The sequence below is a fragment of the Chrysoperla carnea genome, chromosome 4 (genome assembly GCF_905475395.1).
Source record: "Chrysoperla carnea chromosome 4, inChrCarn1.1, whole genome shotgun sequence".
NCBI classification, from domain to species: Eukaryota; Metazoa; Arthropoda; class Insecta; order Neuroptera; family Chrysopidae; genus Chrysoperla; species Chrysoperla carnea.
The window spans coordinates 29,993,611-30,014,015 of NC_058340.1; the positions used below are offsets into that span (position 1 = coordinate 29,993,611).

Below are 20,405 nucleotides of genomic sequence, written 5' to 3' on the forward strand. Positions count from 1 at the left end.
TAAAATAATTTTGATTTTGTATTTATGTATTTTAAATAATAAAGAAGATGCTTATGTTTCAAAATAAATTTCCAAATCCGTTCCGTACCTATTATTAGCACAAAAGAAAATCAGATAAATGAATTATTATCCTATATGGTTATCACGATCTTTACATATTGATATTTTTCAAAAACCTCTGAAGTTATTCAATCTTCAAAATATCTTAATTGAAAGTGTTTATTGGGTCCTAATTTCTTTCAACATTAATTTGTATCAACAGCAAAAAATTTCAATTTTACGAATATCGGAAACTCGTCAGTTTATTAATATTTAAACACAGCAGTTTTTTGGTTAAATCTATCCGTACGAACTTGGTTTTATAAAATTCTATTGCAATGCTTTTTTGGATATTAACAGAGGTAGCCTTTAAAAAAATGCAAAAAATCGAGACAACATTTTTTTTTTAGATTTCGATAATGTTCAGGATATAAGATTATTTCGGCACCAGAAAATCGACTCATTCGTCGATTGGGCGAGTAGTTTCTGAGATATTGCTTAAAGTAGTATTTCATACTTTTTAAGTCTGTAGTCAAACCATAGACTTTAAAAAGTAAGTCGATCTTATTCCTTGGAAATAGCAAAAAGAAAGAATGACGTAAAGATATGCGGCGTTCAATTTAATAAGAGAAAAATAACCTCAAACAACGTATACAAAGTAGTTTTATATTATTGTGAAAAACTGATTCATTTTGGCAGAAAAAATGGTAAAAGTGAACGAAGAGGCGAATTCGAAACGTCGTAAGAAGACCACAAGTGAAACAACAAAACCTGAAGAAGATATTTATCGGGTAAAACTGAAAACCATACCATTATCATATACAGATATCTTTATGAAATATTTGACTATTAATTTTACAGCAAGTTGTAACGTATGAAAAAAATGAAGCTTTAAATCGATCAGCAGATAAAGATGCGAATTTGTACTGTCGAACATGTGAAAACATTCGAGAAATTTTATCCGAAATAGAAGAGTTGAAAAATTTACCTGATGGTGAAGATAAAACAAATCAAATTGCAGAAAAACGTATTCAAGTATCCTTACAATTTGTACTGTTGAAAAAATTAAATAGATACGAAAAAATTCGTACAAAAGCTAGCAGAGATGCTTTACATAAAGAGAAACAACGCGTCGACAGTACACAATTACATTTGCATAATTTGCTTTATGAATTGGAATATTTGAAAAAAGAAATTTCAAAATGTCTTCAATTCAAGTAAGTTTGCAGTTGTTTTTAATGTGTTTTCGATAATAATTAGTTTCATATTTTAGGTCTAAAGATGAAGAAATCGAACTCGTACCGGAAGAAGATTTCTATAAAGAAGCACCAGAGAGTATATCTCGCCCGGTGAGAAATTTTTAGATTCTTTGATTTATATAAACATTAAATTTTTACAAATTAGTTCATGCTTCTGTTTGTATTACCTCATGAATCTTAAAACGAAGAAAATTTTTTAGTTTTGTAATAGTTTATAACTAATAATTATTTTTAGTCTGTAACGAAAAAAGACGAACATCAATTACGATTAGCACGATTAGAATGGGAGCTAAGACAAAGAAAACAATTGTCAGAATCGTGTCACAAACTTGAAGTTGGAAAAACTCAAGCAGCTACAGAAATAGTTAACAAACAAGAGCGTCTCGATGGCCTTGCACCACGTCTCAATCAAATATTAGAAGTTACGAAACCATTAAAAGATTATTTTGGTATATCATCGGACAAAATACAAGAGCAAAATAATCTGGCATATTTATTACCAGATCCTCTGTTCTTATTGTATTTTCAGGTCGATGCATATCAGAAAGTATATGGTAAGCTTTAAAAACTTATTATAATACCTGGGTTTTGTTTTTCAACGGATTTTGTTTACAGATAAAACAGTATCAGTGTGTATTAAAGGCGATGAAGATGATGCTCGTCAATTAAAAAGTGAAACACCTGATGAGGCTTCTGATTCAGATTCGGATCCTGAGCTAGAAGAAAGTAATGGTCGTAATAAACGTCGTCATCGTAAAGCTTCCCGATCTGATCGTCATGAGGAAAAACGTAAAAAATTATTAGCGAAACATCCATTGAGTGTTGAAATAGTCTTTCAAAGTTCAATCAAAGCTCACAATTCCGATGATTTAATTAAACTTCAAATCACATTTTATTGGTTAACACATTTACATATTGTTACGACTAAATGTGAAATTATTCCAGGAGTAGCTGGAGGAGTTACATCCGGGTAATTAAATATACAACTTCTACTGAAATTATGAAATATTGTTTTTGGTTGAATTTTCGTATAGTTAATAATCTCCAGGGGTTGAGCATTCCTTATATTAGTGCAAAATCCCAAACTATTCGTAATCGAGAATTTGGAGTACCAAACTCAGTCTCAGTATTTTCGAAGCCTCAAGCCCAAGATTTAATGTGGGAAATTTAAGCTTACTCGGATTTTAAACAAAAATCTGTTAGTTTTGATTTATTGAGGGATATTCAAACAACTCTATTCAAGATTTAGAGAAACTTCTCACCAGCCCTCAGTTTACTACATCCCTTCTTGAACTAAAATCATCGTACTTGGTTACGAATAATTTTGAAAGTATGAAGCTCTAATAGTTATTTTCTTTATAATTCTAAAGCTCATGCATACAAACTTTTTGTGTCAAAATATATTTCAAATACAGCAAAATTCTACCGAAAACAACTGAAAGATTTTTTTTTATGTGCAGCCAAAATAGAACAATAAATACGTCCTTTATTTTTAGGGATGTTTTATCCAAAAATACAATTCTTACAGAATTGTTTGAATCAGACACGGGTGAAGACAGCCCAAATATTGCAAATCATTATCAATTACGTCAAGTGGGTCTTGGTACATTCCCAACTTTAATTGATGAGCTCGGTATTCCATATAATTGGACACAAAAAATATGTGGATTAGATTTCTTGTCAGCACGCGAGGGTACTCTTCCAACGGCGAATAAAGAATTAAGTCAATCAAGTGTTGAAGTTGTGCTGAAAGTTATACAGAATAGATTCAAAGCACGATTAGCTTTATCGAAACAGATACAAGCTTTTGGTAAGGAACCCGAAATTAAAAAATTAAAAGTGAACTATTTAAAATGACCTTTTTTAATTTTTCTTTGCAGAGCAATGTAATTTATCTAGTCTAGCTGAAATATCTCATGCATACGAATATCCAGATAATGTACAATCGAAATTAGAATTATGGAAACGTATTAATTGGACTGATTTTATCAAAATTCCAGCATCAAAACCATTCGTAGAAAATCAAATTTTTTCATCTAATGATATGATTTACAAACTTATTGCTTCGCGAAATTCAAGTAAGAAATAAAAATTGGATTTCTTTCTCATAACACTTTAGTTTTCTGTAAAATAATTTGACTAAATTCTATTCACCAGAGGCAAGTTAAAAAATTTTGCGTAATAAAAATCTATCAATAGACCTCTTTTTCTTTCTTTTTTGTTTTCTTAGGATATGTAAAATCGCGTTGGTTGCTCGGGGCAGTTCTGCTACTCTAGCTATCGTTGTTAAATAAGAACGTAGATGGATACGTTCATTAAAAAAAAAACACTTTTCTAAAACACTAGAATACATCGTTACTAACATACTTGCTCTATTTTACTATAAAAATTTATGTTCAATTCTGGCCTCTTTTGAAGTGGAGCCACAAGTATGTCTATAATTACTAGATATACTGTCACTCTGAATGTTTCCCGGCCAGATAATGAAGAAGCAATGTCTTTGGCAAATTCATCTGCTGTGAGCTTTCTCTTCCGTATTTTCTTTGTGTTCCTTTTTATATTCTTTGTAACCTCGCGTTTGTAGTCACGTGCTTACTTTGCCTTATGGACCTTTAGAAGAAATGGTAGATTAATATATTGAAACACATTCGAAATTTTTTCAAATGCTCCATTGACCTCACAGAAGAAAATATTTTCATTAAGATTCAGTTTTTAAAAGTGTTAAAATTAAAAGTCTTTTATTTTTACTGAACCAATAATAAATTTAAAATAATTTTAATTGTAGCCAAACTTATTGCCTATGTTTCCATAAAACATAATTATCCAGAACAAAAACCAATATTTTGTGTATCTGTTCATTGGAACGAAGAATGGAATACTGGAAATTGTGAAGCTATTCGGGTGTGTATTTATTATTTATTATTTTAAGTTTCATTTTATGTAATTTTATATTTATGTTTTTTTTTCAGGACATGGAAAAAGTTGTAAATGTTGAGTGGCCTGAGAAAACTCCAAAAAAATTAAGTCCAAAAGAAACTTTTATTTTAGGTGCTCAAATTCATCGATTATTAGCCTGTTTTGATATTTTCTTAGAGACGTTACCAACAAATGATTTTCCTCAACATAAAATATTTTTCAAACCGATTCGGGGAAGAAATCGTAGTCGTCCATATAAATATCTAAAAGTAGGAGGTGGAATTTTTACTCAATAAGATTTTAGAATTCTGTATTTAGAATTTTAGTTTTAATAAAAAATAATACAATATAAATTCCCTGGTTATGTATAGTATCTTTTTCAGAGAACCAAAAACGAAACTGTAATAGCATACCGACATGTGGTTTCCAAAATCAACTATTAAACGTATTAAAACTTTCCGCAACTGCGTGATACATGAAACTCCATGAAAGAAGAAAAATAGATTAGCGATAGCTGAAGTGCCGGTGCTAAGTGAGCACTCAATTCTTTTGGACTCAGCTCATGACATAATTGCTAGGCGAATTGGTCGTATTTTTTTCGAATTAACCGTCGGTGGTGTCGCTCATCTCTGCAATAGAAAGTATGAATGATTGAAATTATCATTACGTATGAATACAAGTCTTTTAAGAATACTATTAATAAATACATATTTAATCTGAACATCAAACGGGACGGTCGAAGAACTGGAAAGTCAACGTTAGATTGTCCGTTGAAAATTACTTACATAAGACCTAACTACTTAAAAATGTCTCAGCCACAATATGTTGCATAGGCGTTGCCGGAATGAAATTATTTAGTCAGCCATCGAAACATGTTGGTAACTTTTTCAAATAAGTCGTGGATTATTAAATGTTATATTGGACAAGTCATCTTGCGGCAGCGCCAGCCGTGACGGTGCTTATGATAGTCCTTATCTCGCAAGAGTAAACAATATATTAATTTTCTTGATATAAATATGTTTAAATTTGTTTAAAAATTATAACATATTGCGCTGCATTAATGTTACGCCTAGCGGCATTTTATGTTCAAATCAAATCACGGAAGTAGAGAGAAATAGAAAAATTATTTCAAACCATAACATTTTTTTATGTGGTTTATTTTTTTTAAAACTAAATATAAACAAATAAGTATCATATTATTTATGGCATACTTTCATATTTTTGTATAACGTGCTAGTATGCACGTGACGACGCTAGTTGAGCAGACGCATTACTCATTTTGGTAGTTCATAATAAAAAGCAGTATCGTATTAATTAAAATTTTGGTTAATGTCAAATAGGTAATATTACTGCTATTAATAATCATTTGAAGTTATTTCATAACTTTAGTTAGTAGTCAATTTATAGTAGACGGTTTAAAAATAACTGGATAAAAATTTAATAGGTTAGTTAATAACATTTTTTGCTTGTTATCACTTCGATAAGAGAAGAAAGGATGTTTCTCATTGATAAGATTATTAAATATATTATTTAATCTTTGTATGTGTCCACATGCTCTTTTGTCAATATACAGATTACATTCTTACAACTTGGGGTAATTCTGATTTATCATTGATTTTTAACTCTTAACTACTACAGTTGACAAACGCTCATGACTTGGTTTAACATTATTCTAAACGTGTTTTGTTTTGGAATTTTGGGATAATGTAATTTGGAATTACGTTTGTTGCTAGAAGAGTTCAACCCTGCAGCATTTTCACTCTTTAATGAGTTCTGGACCGCCTAGAGTTCTTTTCAAAGAGGATATATATAATACTAAAAAGTTTTTCACAATACTAAAAAGTTATCAAAAACAGATTAATTAACTTTAACATCTAATTAATTAAAGAGATGCTTTATTTATCATTTACAAAGTAATGTTTGGTTTCATTGTCGAAATGGATATTTTAGCTGAAAGGAGAGTCAGAACATTCCACAATAGCAAACAACAGTTCAATAATAAAATTTATAACAGTTCATTCTTATAGAATTTTAATCTAAGTTTAACATTTTCATAACGAGGTACCATAACGAATCATTTTCAGTTTATTATGATGTAATCGCTACGCCGTAATATTGCAGGTTTTACTCTCGCTTTTAGATTAAAACTACAACAATTAGAAATAGTACAATTATATGCATACAAATAAATATTTATCTTAAAGCCGGCACTGTACACACCTGGGTATGCACAAGGGTCACCTTCAATTCAATCTTCTGATTTAATTATTATTTAGTTTTTGAATAACGATCTTGAAATAAATTTTATTTATATAGTTATTGAGTATTTTTTTATGTAAATTGGCTAGAAATGGGTGATGCTAAAGTGGTAAGTTATCAAGCTTTTTTACAAGTTTCCAAAGTTTCGCTATAGAATCAAATTTTCAAAATTAAAAAAAAAAATATAAATATTATTTAGATTGTTGTGAAATTTCCATGGGTACTTTTTGAAATTCTTTAAATTCAAAACAAAACTTATGTCATAATAATAAAAAAACTAAAAAATTTTTGATTATATCCAATTTTTGGGGTGGGTTTTTCATTAAATTTTTTGCATTTTGTTTCAATTAGCAGTTCAACATGCCTGATGACGGACAGCAAGGTGTTCGTTACATAAGAACCGGGGCCTATAAGGGAAAGACCTTAGCAATTTTTACCTCTGGGGGTGATTCACAGGTTGGTATTATCAAAAATTAAAATTTTCTGTATAAATTTAAGATAATTTGTAATACATATGTTGTAGGGTATGAATTCGGCTTTAAGAGCTTCTGTTCGAATGTGTATATTTTTGGGTGTAAAAGTATATTTTATAAGAGAAGGCTACCAAGGTAAACGTCCAAATCATATCAAGGAATGAGTTATTATATACCTACAAAGAAATTTTTTTCAGGTATGATCGATGGTGGTAAATGTATAGAAGAAGCGACGTGGACTTCTGTAAGTTCTATTATCCATAGAGGAGGTACTGTTATTGGCTCAGCCCGTTGTATGGAATTCAAGTAAGCACGTCGTAATTTATTTACGAATCTTTCGAAAGATTTTTTATTTCTTTTACTTAGGGTTAGAGAAGGGCGTTTGAAAGCTGCCCAGAATTTAGTGAACTTGGGTATTACTAACCTTATTTGCATTGGTGGTGACGGTAGTTTGACTGGAGCAGACACATTCCGTCAAGAATGGAAATCATTGTTAGAAGAATTGGTTGCAAATGGTTTGTTTTAATAAGAATGCCGTTTTTCGATTGTTCTAACCGTGTTCTTTTTGTACAGGACGTATTACCAAAGAACAAATGAATCGATATCCGGTGTTGAAAATTGCTGGACTTGTTGGATCAATTGATAATGATTTTTATGGTACTGATATGACCATTGGTACGGATAGTGCCTTACACAGGTATATCTAAATAACCGTAGCAAGGTGAAAAAAATTTGGCTGATTTTCGTCTATCGAATTTATTAAAATGAAATGTGTTTTTTAAGATATATCCGAATCTAAGACGTATTCACAAATTTTAGAAAGCAAAAATTTGTGGGTTTTTACCTTAGCAGTGAATTTTGTCTAAATCACAAACAAATATTTAATGGTTCTTTTGATTTTACCGATATTCAATTTTAGAGATTTATTGGTAAGCTCAAAAGAAATTCAAAATTTTTGCTGTATCGTATTTTTGGAACATTAACACTTGAGTAAATAAGTTCCAAAAAGCTCAAAAATTCTGTTCACTTGACGACTAGATTAGTAGTCCTCAGTTGTTGAGTCGATAACTTTGCAAAATATGTATGTAAAAAAAAAACCGATTTTTTATTTTTTGATTCAAAATTACTCTATGTACGCAGTTTTATCAAATTTGACTATTGTTGCTTCTCTGCTTCCACGTTTCGATAGTTCGATGTTTGAAATTTTTGTTTGTTTTTTGACAGTTTGATAGATAAGGTAGCCAAATTTTATCTGCAACGTGTTTAAAATTGCATATCTAAAAAAGAAATTAGATAAACGCAAAACATAGGCTTGAAACAAGTTTCAAAATTTATTTTGCTGCTTTAATTATGCATGTTAGTTGCGGTAACTTAATCGAGAAAAAATTATACAAATTCGATTTTTATATTTTTGTAGAATTATTGAAGCCGTTGATTGTATTTTTAGTACAGCTAATTCTCATAAACGTACCTTTATTATGGAAGTTATGGGTCGTCATTGTGGGTTAGTATTTAAAATGTATAAAACAAAAATTATTAAAAGATAAATTTCTAAATTTTATGATTAAAAAAATATTTCAACGTAGATATTTGGCTCTTGTAACTGCACTCGCAACTGAGGCGGATTATGTGTTTGTACCAGAAAGTCCAGAGGATGAGAACATTTGGAAAGATAAAATGTGTGAGAAATGTCAACAGGTATTTCAGCGAAAACTCTTTTAAAGCGCAAATGAAAATTATGATATGCAATGCATTTAGTTTTATGTATTATTATTATTTTATTAGTGGGCATCATGAGGCTGTTAATTTCATTTCCATTGATATCGATAAAATATATTGATGATGATCTTCTTTTCAAAGGATCTAACAAATTTTAAAAATTTCTTTGCCTTTTTTTCTTTAAATGATCAAAAGTTGAATCATTCAGGATGTTAGCACAACATTTTCGGGTTGAAGTTGAATTTGCGTAATTATTAACACTTCGATTTTTAGAGTAAATTGGAGTACTACATGTTCAAATTCACTTCTTTTCCCTTAATACGAGTCCCTGATAAGGCGCAAAAGTACCAAGGATAACAAAATTACATGCCTGTAAATGTGGTGTACTTTTAAAGAAACAAAATCGTGTTTCTATTTTTGCGGAGTGTATTTTGGTGTTGTTTGGTGCTAAAATAACTTTAGAAAAGGATTTATTCAAAGCTTAAAGCTTCAAAGCTTGTTATGTATTGATTTAAATGCTGACTTTTGTCTACAAACCATCCTGAAGTTCATGTAATTAATTCATAAAATAATCTACGACATCTTAAATTCGTCTATCAAATCGCATCCCCCATTAAAAATAATTTGAAGCATTCATCATCTTGCATTTTGTTCGATAATTTTTTCATATCTAACAAAAGCAAGTTAATTTATATAAAAATAAATTTTGATTCTTATAGGCTCGACATCTAGGTGCTCGTATGAACGTTATTATAATTGCTGAAGGTGCAATTGATACAACTGGAAAAGTAATTACAGCTGAGGAAGTCAAAGAAGTATTAGAGACTAGAATCAAACAAGATACACGTGTAACTGTTCTTGGACATGTTCAACGAGGTGGTTATACCAGTGCATTTGATCGAATTGTCGTAAGTTATTGTTTTACACTTTTCACGATACGCTATTGAGAAACATGGTTTCGTCCGTAGTTTTGCAAATCCAAGGCTGAGGGCCAACTTCTTTATTTATAGAACTTGCGCGGATAAACTTAGCAGTTCCGTATCTGAGACAACGCTTCATGACAACGTTTTATCAATAAATATGTTTTAATGTAATATACTTATTTTCATTTTAGGCATGTAGAATGGGAGCAGAAGCTGTATTAGCTTTAATGGAATCTGCAGATGATGCTGAATCACTTGTTATTGGTATCCAAGGAAATCAAATTGTTCGTGTAAATTTGATGGAATGCGTTAAAAAGACTCAACTTATTGCAAAAGTATGTTTCTTCGTTTATCACTTAAAATTGTTGCTGGGGCATTTGTTTTTTAATTCACTTAAATTAAAATTTTAGGCCACAGCAGAAAAGAATTTCGCAAAAGCTTTAGAATTACGAGGATTCTCATTTGAACGTAACTTGAATACATATAGAACATTATCACAAATAAAACCTCCTCCACCAGCTGCCGATGTAAGTTTTCTATAGCTTATCGCGAAAAAATTTGATACGATTATTAATTATGTAAAATATACTGAATTTAGGCATTTGTTTTTGCTGTGATGCACATTGGAGCCCCGGCTTGTGGTATGAATGCTGCTGTACGATCATTTGTTCGAAATGGTATTCTTTTAGGAGGTACAGTTTATGGTATCCATGATGGAATTGATGGACTTATTGCTGGAAATATTAAAAAATTAGGTATTTATAAAATAAAAAGTATTCATAAAACATGTTACTCTAGAACCCGATATTTTAAGATCCTTTTGTCTATTTTTATTCATTAGTTGAATAATTTTTTAAATGAAAAACCTTATGTTGTATTTCAATTTTATAGATTGGGGTGATGTAATTGGATGGGTGCCTCAAGGTGGTGCTAATTTGGGAACAAAACGAACGTTACCTGGTCATCGTCTCAAAGAAATTGCTGCTCGTTTATCTGAATTTAAAATTCAAGGCTTATTTATAATTGGTGGTTTTGAGGTAAGAGATTCAACCTTGTTTACTCTCAAGAATGGCGTTTTTATAACTTAGATATATCGCAGTCAATTAGCTTAATTAGCCTTCCAGTAACCTTGCCCTTTTACTAAACGGAGCCGTTCAACTAGCGGCCTGAATGATATTCAGCTGTAGCGTCTAATACGCCATTTAATGAATTATCTGACTGATGCTTAGGCCATTCATACAATGACTAGTATAGGCAAGCAGTTTAACGTTATCGAACCAAGTTATTTGTATAGCTGTTTGATACGACAGATATACAAAGATGAAAAAGATCTATTGCGATTAGAAAATCATGCATTTGTAATTTTTTGTTTTTTCTAGGCTTACGAAGCAGGCTTACAATTAGCCGAAGCACGTTATCAATATCCACAATTTTGTATCCCAATATGTATAGCACCAAGTACAATTAGTAACAATGTACCGGGTACCGATCTCAGTTTAGGATCAGATACCGCATTAAATGAAATTACCAAATTATGTGATCAAATTCGTCAATCGGCACAAGGTACCAAACGACGTGTATTTATTATTGAAACAATGGGTGGTTATTGTGGTTATTTAGCAACATTAGCCGGCTTAGCTGGTGGTTCAGATGCTGCTTATATTTACGAAGAGAAATTTTCGATCAAAGATTTACAACAAGATTTATATCATATGGCTGGTAAAATGTCTGAAGGTGTACAGCGTGGTTTAATTTTACGTAATGAGAAAGCTAGTGAATTTTATAATACGGAATTTATTTATCGTTTGTATTCAGAAGAAGGAAAAGGATTATTCAGTGCTCGAATGAATGTACCTGGTATGTTTTGAAACTAATATTTGAAACCTAAATCGCTAATTGTGTAGATGACTGATATTGAATTTGCCACATTACCCATAAAAATGTAAAAGTAGACTTGATACCGTAACAAGATTTGAAAGTTAAATTAAAATTGATTAAAAAACGAAAAAATTTTTATTCATTCAAAGATTGTTACCCGTCTCTTTCTTACAAAACAAAGTTTTATATGTAATGTCTATGGCGATACTCAACAATCATGTCACTTTTAAGTATCTTCCTCTTTGTTTAATTAAGAGCTTTAAACGTTCATATTTTGTATACTTCTAAAGATTTTAAAAAACCAGCTTCACTTTTCTGTCCATGCAGTGAGAATTCTTCACCTGAATGAAGAATAATGACACCAATATTAACCATCATCTGATTTAAGATCAAGTAGCAGTTTTTTAATCAAAATATATTTTTAACACCATAGAAACAACGTAACAAAAATAGGGCTTTTCATTTATAAAATGATTCTTTTTTGTTTCGGACTGTTTTCAATCAAGTAAAGACATATCTCATATCTTCTATCTTTATCAAAAAGCGCTGCTCGAAAAAGATAAAATATATTTAACTTTCTTAGGTTAAATAGTTTTTTGACAACTGCCCGAAACAAAAGCGAATCGATGAAAAGGTCTATTAAAAATTATTATTAATTTATGTCATAAGTGTCTAAGAACTATTGGTGATTATTGATTTTGTTGATTCTTATTAAAAATGCTAGATAAAGTATCTCTTATATGGAAAACCCAATATAACTAAATATTATGCCATTATTTTAATATATTGTCTATTATTAAAATTAGAAATCTTATCTCCGAATATTCATTTTAATACCTCCATAGATTGATTTATTAGGTTTCGAATAGACATATCTGATAAATAGTATATTTTCTAAATAAATCGTTTTTATTCTAGGTCATATGCAACAAGGAGGTGCTCCTACACCATTTGATAGAAATATGGGAACGAAATTTGGCGCCAAATCAATCGATTGGATGTACAAAATGTTTAAAGCAAATTATAAAGGTGGTGTTGTTACTTGTGACTTTGCCGAATCGGCTGTACTTCTTGGTGTTTTAAAACGTCAATATATGTTTACACCACTTGAAAACCTAAGAAATGAAACGAACTTTGTGTAAGTTTTCAAAAGTAAAAGAATATCGCGAAAATTACAGATTCGATAATTTTCGTTTTTCTTATTAGATCCAAATTTAAAAAAAAGGTTTTTTAAAAAGAATCCATTAAGTCTAAAAAGATTATTGTTATGTTTCTAGGAATCGTACTGCAAAACATGCTTGGTGGCTTCGATTACGACCATTATTACGTATTTTAGCTAAACACGTATCCGCCTATGAAGATGAAAATCTGTATTTGACATATACAACCGGTGCAGGAGGATCCGTTGCCAGCGAAGGGGTAAATGTTGAATCAATACTTTAATTGAAATTTAGTTCAATTTGAATAATTTTCCTCTAGGAAGATAAAATGCTTAAATATTTTTATTTTTATTTAAAAAATATTTTTTTAATTTGAATTAAATTCATTAAAAACCTTATTATAAATATTTATTAGAATTTTAAAAACGTTGGTAACCTCCCGACTCTAGTATTCATAATATTAATTTAAATTTTCCGATGTTCATGCTAATTTCGATTCGAGTACTACGAACAATTGAAAAACGAACCATTATGATAAAGCGGAGGAAAGAGAATTTGTAAAATAACATTCAATTTTATTCTTCGCTTGGTATCTTATAGCTAAGAAGGGAAGGCTTAATCTGCGAATAATATGAATACTGGATTTGGGAGGCTACTCAAATGTTTTTAAAAAGCATAGAAAACAAATGGGTACCAATTGACTGTGCCAATTTCGATTTTGTTCTGTACTTTTTGATAATTTGTTGGAAATTTTTTCAAAATAAAATTTATCAAGATTTCATCAGTGATATTATGTCTTTTGAATCTTGCCTATCGTAATTTTTTTGAAATTTTTTAACAAATAAAACCTCAACCGTACTGAAAAGTCTGAACAGTGACTCCAAAAGACTTAAACAAAAATTTAGATAGTATAATAATTTACTGTTTTTATTGAGTATTTTACTGAAAAATTATAAATATTAAGATATTAATGTAATTAATATGTGTCGTAATCCTAAAATGTAAATTTCTTGATGTTCTATTTCAACACTTTGCTAGTTTCACACACCTTAACATTTTTTCTTGCAAAAATTGTAACGTTTCGAATTATAATGAACATACGGCCTAATATAATGAAATAAATGAAAATAGCTAATGAATAATAATGGATCCTTGGTGATTTTTTGAAAATGTTAATGCCATATTGTTACGTCACTGTTATTAACTTAATTTTATTATTGATCATTGTCAAATTTTCGAGATAATTGAGTATATTATACATGTTTATTAAAAATATATAGCGCTTTATTTATTAAAAATAATATATTCTATTTACATTTTTTGTTTCATAATAAACATATCACTGTACACTTTTATGTTTGAGAAAGTTCTATTGAAAAGTACATTCGACAAGAACGCAGGCCTATAATTTTTTTTAGGAATGTCTAATTCTTACATTGATCCATTCGACTAAGTACAAATTTCGATATTTTCTACATAAAACCGCGTTTCTAAGACCATCATTGGTATTTAATTAAAGTTTACGGAATTCAATAGGTGTGTGTAAATATAGGCAATATTCCCAAATTCGTATCCCAGAGGTATATAACGGGTGCACCATCTTTTATTTCTGTATGTTAACATTCAATGAACTTAGAAAAAACAACCGATTACTGTGTATGGAATATTTTTATTAATTTGGTCCTTCGCAATTTATTTGGACTAGTTTTTTAATACAACATTACGAGGCCGAATCTATTGACCAAAACAAAATGTGCCCTTTTTGCTACGTTTTCTCTCTATTCTCTGGTGACTCCAATTATAGTAGAATTTCCGTTCATATCACGACAGTTGATTCCAAGTACAATGAAACAACTTTGCCGTCCAACAAGACTTGTTTAAGCATAAAATGTACAATGACTGTTAAACCATCTGTAATTAAAAATATTATACAATTTGTTTTTATATTTTATAAAGTTATTTTAAAATAATTTTAATTAACTTAAGGGATCAATTTATCATGGTCAAATTCTTAAAGATCTTTGAAGGAAATAATATTTTCAAAGAATATTATTTGTCTTAAAGATTTATCTTAAAAATATGTCTGGTGCATAAGATTTACAAAATGAAGGGAAGATGTCTCAGAAATTTCCTCTCAAATCATTGAATCTATTTGATTATTCTGTTCGATGGAGGTAAAAATAAGACGGCCGTACTTATTTGCTGATTTGGTTAGATATTGATTCAAGTAGGGCAATTTGATATTAATCTAGATTTTTGTATTTTTTCTGGTTTTTCTGGAAATCTTGATCCCTTGTCTCGATTGAAAAACAATCTTTAAGAACTAAAAATTTAATTATTTTAAAATAATTAAAATAAATTTATATAAAAATGTGTGGAATATTTTATTTGTTTTAAAAAATTTATTAATGAAAAAAAATCATTATTTCTAATTTATACAAGACATATTCGGAATATTCTAAATATATATTTACAAAAAAAAATTATACATTTTATTGAAAATTTGTGGCTTTTACTTTTTTAACCTCTAATTTTATGCATAAACAGGGTGGTAAGTTCCCATCAATACGACGTAGTTCATCGTTAACAAAAAAAGCGTCTGGATTAGCAAATCAAAAAAAAGCAAATTGTACATGTTATGGAGGTGTGTAAATATTAGTTCCTATTTTCCGTTACGCCACTGTTCTGTTCCCGTTCCATTCATTTGTAAGTAATCCTTTATCCTTCGTTTTCCTTAAAATTTCAAAATTTCTTGAAGTTGCGCTAATGTATTAATGGAAAAAAATTCTCAAATGTGTTTACAGGTAATTTTTCCAGTTTAATTGTTTGAAATTGGATGAAAGCTTGAATTTTATTTTTTCGATTAAACTAATATTGTGCTGATAAGAGGTAAATGCGATAAAACCATTTTATTGGGTAATTTTGTCTAAAAAACGAGAAAATCCTGTCCAAATTGATGTCCGACTGATATTTCTCGATATATAGTTTACAGAGTGCACATGGAATAGGACTAAATAAAATTTCTGAAGATTAGCTGCATCTGGTATAATATAAAAAATCCAGCCTATAGGTTAGTGACATCTTTGACTAATATTTGAAAAAAGAAACTAATGAATGCAAGAGGGGTATCAAATTTGTTGATCATCCATTGAAATTGATGAGTTGCAGGTAAATTTTAAACGAGTATTATAATAGTTTTATGGACAAAAGCAAGGTTACACTCTTGGACACCTTGGCTTAAAAGTTGGCCAATCAGAATTTTTTTGGCCTAATAAGTGGCAAAATTTCATACATACAACAGTATAACCAGCTAAATGTAAGGTAAATTCCGATATCGAGAAAAAGTCTACTACCTACCCTGGCCCTCTTTCCGTATTTATTAAACAAATAAATCACCACTTAAACCATTGTTGCGCCCAAAAAAATTTTCATGATTGAATGTCCTTCTATTACTTACAAGGACTTAGGCTTTAAGTTTGTTTAAGTACTTACCTTGGCAAACAATTGCACATGAAATTAAAAAATAAGGTTTTTCTTGTACTAAATCGAAATTACGTTTCAAAGAAGTGGGATCCAAAAATATGAAAATTTTGACGATTTTGCATATAATATCTCATAAAATCTTATTCGTTGAATAATTTTTTTCAATTAGATCTATGGAATTATTAAACACACCCTCATATTCCCAAACGGAAAATATGTTAATGTGTTAACACTGATAGTTTTTAAAGAATGTAAAACGTTTAATGTGAAATTTTATATTAAAAATGATATTAATAAAAAAATCGTTAAATGTATAAAAAAGTTTTTATTTTTTAATTCATTAATATATTATAATTATTTTTACTGGAAAGAGAAGATTTACAAAATGGAGAAACAAAAATAAAAATTATAATTATATTTACAAAAAAATACAAACAAAAAATGTTTCTACACAAAAATAAAATGACATAAAAAAAACAATAATTTTAAAATTAATTATTTTTGATCTTAATTAATTTGTATTTAATTATTTTTATATATATATACCTATATACAATTTGTATTCAGATCAAATTACTTAACAATTTTTTATTTCAAATAGGAAATTATCGGCTGTGTTTCACAAAACTGAGCACTCGGTTATTAGTTTGCTTAAAATCTCCATGCATCCTGCACCTCATGTATCATAAAATAACAAATTGAATAAATTGTCGATATAAGTGGGTACTGTTACTAACTGAGCACTCTCAAATGTTGAACACAACCATTTATACAACATTTATAACATATAGAGTGATTCTAAAAAATACGTAAAAATTTCGGAAACTTTGACCCTAAAGTAATTAACTTCGAAACTGAATTCCAAGTTTAACTACCCAGTAGTCAATATATTTTCGTCAATTTTTTATATATTTTTACATGCAAGAGTCCTTATAGAAATAGGGTATAAAATACTGAGTCAGATTAAAATTACAAATTAAAAATTTCCAACAGATTTATAGTTTGCAAAATATAGATCTCTAAATTGATTCTAAATTATTTTTTTTGACATCTTCCAATCCTTTGAAGCCAATCTAAACATACGAGTTTCTATTAATCAATGAGAAGTTTATTTTTAATTTTTTTAATTTGAATTATTCGAATTTTTCCATAATTTTTTAACTTAAGATTTTTGGTGTAAAAGAAAATTAGAAATGGATAAAGTTTGAGCAAATGATATCAATGGGAGATATTTTTAATAGTCGGAATCATCTTGATCTTTTGAGTATTAAATATTAAAGAAACGCATAAAATAATGAATCATTGAATTTTTTTAATACACCAACCACCTTAATCGTTGAATAAACTCTTATAATTTTTCTCATTTAGAATTACCCTATATTTTTCAATTACCTATCCTTTCTTTGATAATCAATTTTACTTTTGAACTTAAAATGAATGTTTTAATAAATTTTATGTTTTTTAAATCCTTAAAATAACTTAACAAAACATTTTGGCTTGTGAAGTAAACTTTTGATTATCAAAAGAACTATTAAGTAGTTTTTTACTGGTCTGTTTATCAGTCTTTCGATATCATTAATGATTATTTAATTACAAATACATAGAATATTCTTTTCTTTTTTTTTATAAATATCACAAAAAACATAAAAAAATACATTCTTAGTATTTCTAAAAAATATTTACAAAAATTATAAAAAAATTTCATCTCTGAGTTCATCTCAAAAATTTGTAAAGTGAAATTTCTTAAAAGATTATTTTTTTACAAGAATTAATGTATAAGAAATATTGACTGATTTGAAATGTTTAATTTACATTATTTCGTCATTTTTAAAGAAATTTCACTTTAAAAGGTCATAATGTTCGATATAAGAGAAAAACAACGTATTTTGAAATGAAAAATCAAAATTTTTTATAAAATAATAATAAAAAACGTTGTTACCCAAAGTTTCACATTCTATATGGCTTCAAATTTTAGCTAAAAATTCGTACGTCAAACATTTAAGCAAAAAGTGAGCGGTTTATTTCATTTTCCAAATTTATTTGACAAGCAGATTCTTTTCAGACGCATTATTAAATTATTTTTGGGGTCTCAAAATTATTTGTTGAAAACACTCAATAATTAACTATAATTTGAGCCGTATTAGAGATTTTGTGAAACTGGATCTAAGAGATTTGTCTATTTACATTTATAAAAACAATATTTCTTTTATTAAATTAGTATATTGACTAGTTCCAATTAATGGCTTTTGTAAAATTTTTAAAACGAAACAAAAAAAACTTAATTTTCTTAAACCATTGTTACATTCCGTCGTTTCTTTTCACTATTATTTACTGAATTTAATGATCCTTGTAAACTTGGATTAAATGGAGCTAGATTACTACTTTGTTTATGCGTTTGATATAACGTATTTGGTGCTGAATGAATATTATGGTGTACCCCATAAATTGGATAATTTATTGGATAACCATTTGCACTATACGTAGGTAAAGGGGGTACCGGTGGAGCAATAATATTTTGTCCATAAATATCATTACCAATTTGAATTTTTTGTCCATTCATAATAGCCATATTTGGATCTTGTTCACCATTTAGTGACATATGATCGTTTATTGACATATGATCGTTTTGATCTTGGCTAATTAATTGAGTTTGTTGGTTCATCATATCTTCCATGGGACTGTTACGGCGCTCGTGTTCGTACAACAATTGTGATGCAGTCCATGATTCGTACGGACTTAAGATACGACCACCATTTCGTTGCAGTGTATTATTTGAGATTACACTAACATTTCCCATTTGATTAGGTGTTTGCATGAATTCCCGTTGTTGTTGTTGTTGGTGTTGAATCTGTTGCTGTTTTAATTCCTCAATTAATTGAGCTTCCTGTTGTTGAACAATCGAATACCGTTTTTTAGGTTCTTCATCCATTGTATAATTAATCGGTAAACCAATCGTATGATGATCATTCATATCATTTGCCGCAATATAGTTTCGCGTTGGGGATTCATGATTTAAAGTGTTCCCATTTTGTGGACTTTGTGGCACAATTGTTATTCCCGATAATGCTTTGTTGGTTGAATGTTTTGGTGATTTCTTTTCGGTGTTATCATGGCGTCGTAAAACACAGAAATAACAGTAGACTGTCAATAAAATTGCCAAAAGGAGAATACCGCCAATAATTGGCAATAATAATTCCACACCGAAATCGAAACGTTTTGCAATTTGTGGAATGACGTCTGGTTCAAGTCCTTGTTCATTCTCATATGGCCATGAAGATAAATCGGGGGATTCGAATGTTGGAGGTACTGTTGATGGAATTACTGGTGAAGGAACAAAGATTCGTACCCAATTTGAAACGGGACTTGCTGGTGCATTCATTGTTAATAGGGCGTAGGATCGAATAGCAAAATATAATGGTTGATCTAAGAATGATGGATCTTGACTTAGATCTAATGTAAATGTAGTTTCAGATCCAGCTGCTAGAGGGAATGGTGAACCACTATTCCACATAACAGCTGCTGTTTCGTATTTATCGGTGATATCTTCCACACTGTTTGCGTATTTAATTTCATATCGAGCCACATTTGTGCCTCCCATGTCTGGAGCAGTCCATATTAAACGTGCTTTTAATTCATCGTTTAAAATATGGACACGTAAATCACCGATACGTCCAATTTGTGGTATCGAATTTGCTATATCTTCGGCGGTAACGTGCACTGTAACGGGTGGTAAAAAGCGTTGGAATGATGCTAGAGGAGATACTGCTGATGTTGGGATTGAACTTCCACAACATGGCTTATCATTTGGCTTAGAAATTGCTTCAGTCTTTGCATACGCATTTCCATTATCGGTGACTGTTACTTCAAAAGTGTATGTTCCAGGACCTCCAGCGGCTGTGTTATAATAACGTGTGTAAACTCCATCACCTTTCACAATATCTGGTTCACCATTGCCCGTATCCAATAATTCAAATCGTTCTTTTTTAATTGTAGTTCCATTATTCTCAGTGCGACTAACAGTGACTTCAACTTTGGCAGCTAATACAGGATTAAAACCACGTTTAACTTCTGTGTACAATACGAATATGCTTCCATTTTGTACACGCCGAGTCCAGAATTTGGCTGTAACTGCATTTACATTATGTGATTTTGGTGTCGCAAATACTTGAACATAATGTGGTTGAGGATTTTCTGCAAAGCGTTCAATTGTGTATGTCCAAGTACCAGTCTGCAAAGAATAATAAAATATTAGTTTAAAGTTTGGATCAATTTTTTGCATGTCTTTTGGTTAAAGGA

At 29.7% G+C, this 20,405-nt stretch overlaps 3 protein-coding genes and 1 long non-coding RNA gene across 5 annotated transcripts in view; 3 read left to right on the forward strand and 1 right to left on the reverse strand.

Annotated features, from left to right (window-relative positions):
* The first annotated feature begins 638 nt into the window (after positions 1-638).
* On the forward strand, positions 639-4,567 carry LOC123297544 (THO complex subunit 5 homolog). 2 transcript variants are annotated; one of them, XM_044879247.1, is made up of 9 exons: positions 639-864; positions 899-1,256; positions 1,313-1,388; positions 1,534-1,852; positions 1,914-2,268; positions 2,795-3,108; positions 3,179-3,376; positions 4,084-4,199; positions 4,268-4,567. In XM_044879247.1, the coding sequence occupies exons 1-9, from the start codon at positions 744-746 to the stop codon at positions 4,508-4,510; spliced, it is 2,100 nt and encodes a 699-aa protein (XP_044735182.1). In that variant the 5' UTR covers positions 639-743; the 3' UTR covers positions 4,511-4,567. The 2 variants fall into 2 exon arrangements, with proteins under 2 accessions (XP_044735182.1, XP_044735183.1); XM_044879248.1 differs by having other exon boundaries at positions 639-830; positions 901-1,256.
* A 1,937-nt stretch (positions 4,568-6,504) lies between these two features.
* On the forward strand, positions 6,505-12,953 carry LOC123297233 (ATP-dependent 6-phosphofructokinase). Its single transcript, XM_044878815.1, has 16 exons — positions 6,505-6,582; positions 6,825-6,929; positions 6,997-7,081; positions 7,144-7,252; positions 7,313-7,461; positions 7,520-7,643; positions 8,364-8,450; positions 8,533-8,644; positions 9,385-9,573; positions 9,780-9,923; positions 9,999-10,115; positions 10,187-10,343; positions 10,480-10,625; positions 10,968-11,445; positions 12,385-12,604; positions 12,744-12,953. The coding sequence occupies exons 1-16, from the start codon at positions 6,565-6,567 to the stop codon at positions 12,907-12,909; spliced, it is 2,406 nt and encodes an 801-aa protein (XP_044734750.1). The 5' UTR covers positions 6,505-6,564; the 3' UTR covers positions 12,910-12,953.
* A 2,203-nt stretch (positions 12,954-15,156) lies between these two features.
* LOC123298980 lies at positions 15,157-16,307 on the forward strand. The gene is made up of 3 exons (XR_006535293.1): positions 15,157-15,332; positions 15,431-15,515; positions 15,612-16,307. It is a non-coding gene; the product is annotated as an uncharacterized LOC123298980 (long non-coding RNA).
* Positions 16,308-18,095: 1,788 nt separating this feature from the next.
* The window catches only part of LOC123298105 (calcium-activated chloride channel regulator 1-like), a 45,779-nt gene continuing 43,469 nt past the window's right edge, over positions 18,096-20,405 (reverse strand). The window contains exon 5 of the mRNA XM_044880010.1: positions 18,096-20,337. Within this exon, the coding sequence (XP_044735945.1) occupies positions 18,397-20,337 (1,941 nt within the window). The 3' untranslated portion in view covers positions 18,096-18,396. The remainder of the gene's footprint in view (positions 20,338-20,405) is intronic.

Excerpts from the sequence above, each read along its gene's own strand:
- LOC123297544 (XM_044879247.1), top strand. The coding sequence starts at position 744 with ATGGTAAAAGTGAACGAAGAGGCGAATTCGAAACGTCGTAAGAAGACC. Across the intron at positions 865-898 it reads CATACCATTATCATATACAG|AGCAAGTTGTAACGTATGAA; the intron begins ATATCTTTATGA and ends TATTAATTTTAC. Across the intron at positions 1,853-1,913 it reads TGCATATCAGAAAGTATATG|ATAAAACAGTATCAGTGTGT; the intron begins GTAAGCTTTAAA and ends TTTTGTTTACAG.
- LOC123297233 (XM_044878815.1), top strand. Across the intron at positions 8,451-8,532 it reads GTTATGGGTCGTCATTGTGG|ATATTTGGCTCTTGTAACTG; the intron begins GTTAGTATTTAA and ends ATTTCAACGTAG. Across the intron at positions 9,574-9,779 it reads GTGCATTTGATCGAATTGTC|GCATGTAGAATGGGAGCAGA; the intron begins GTAAGTTATTGT and ends TTTTCATTTTAG.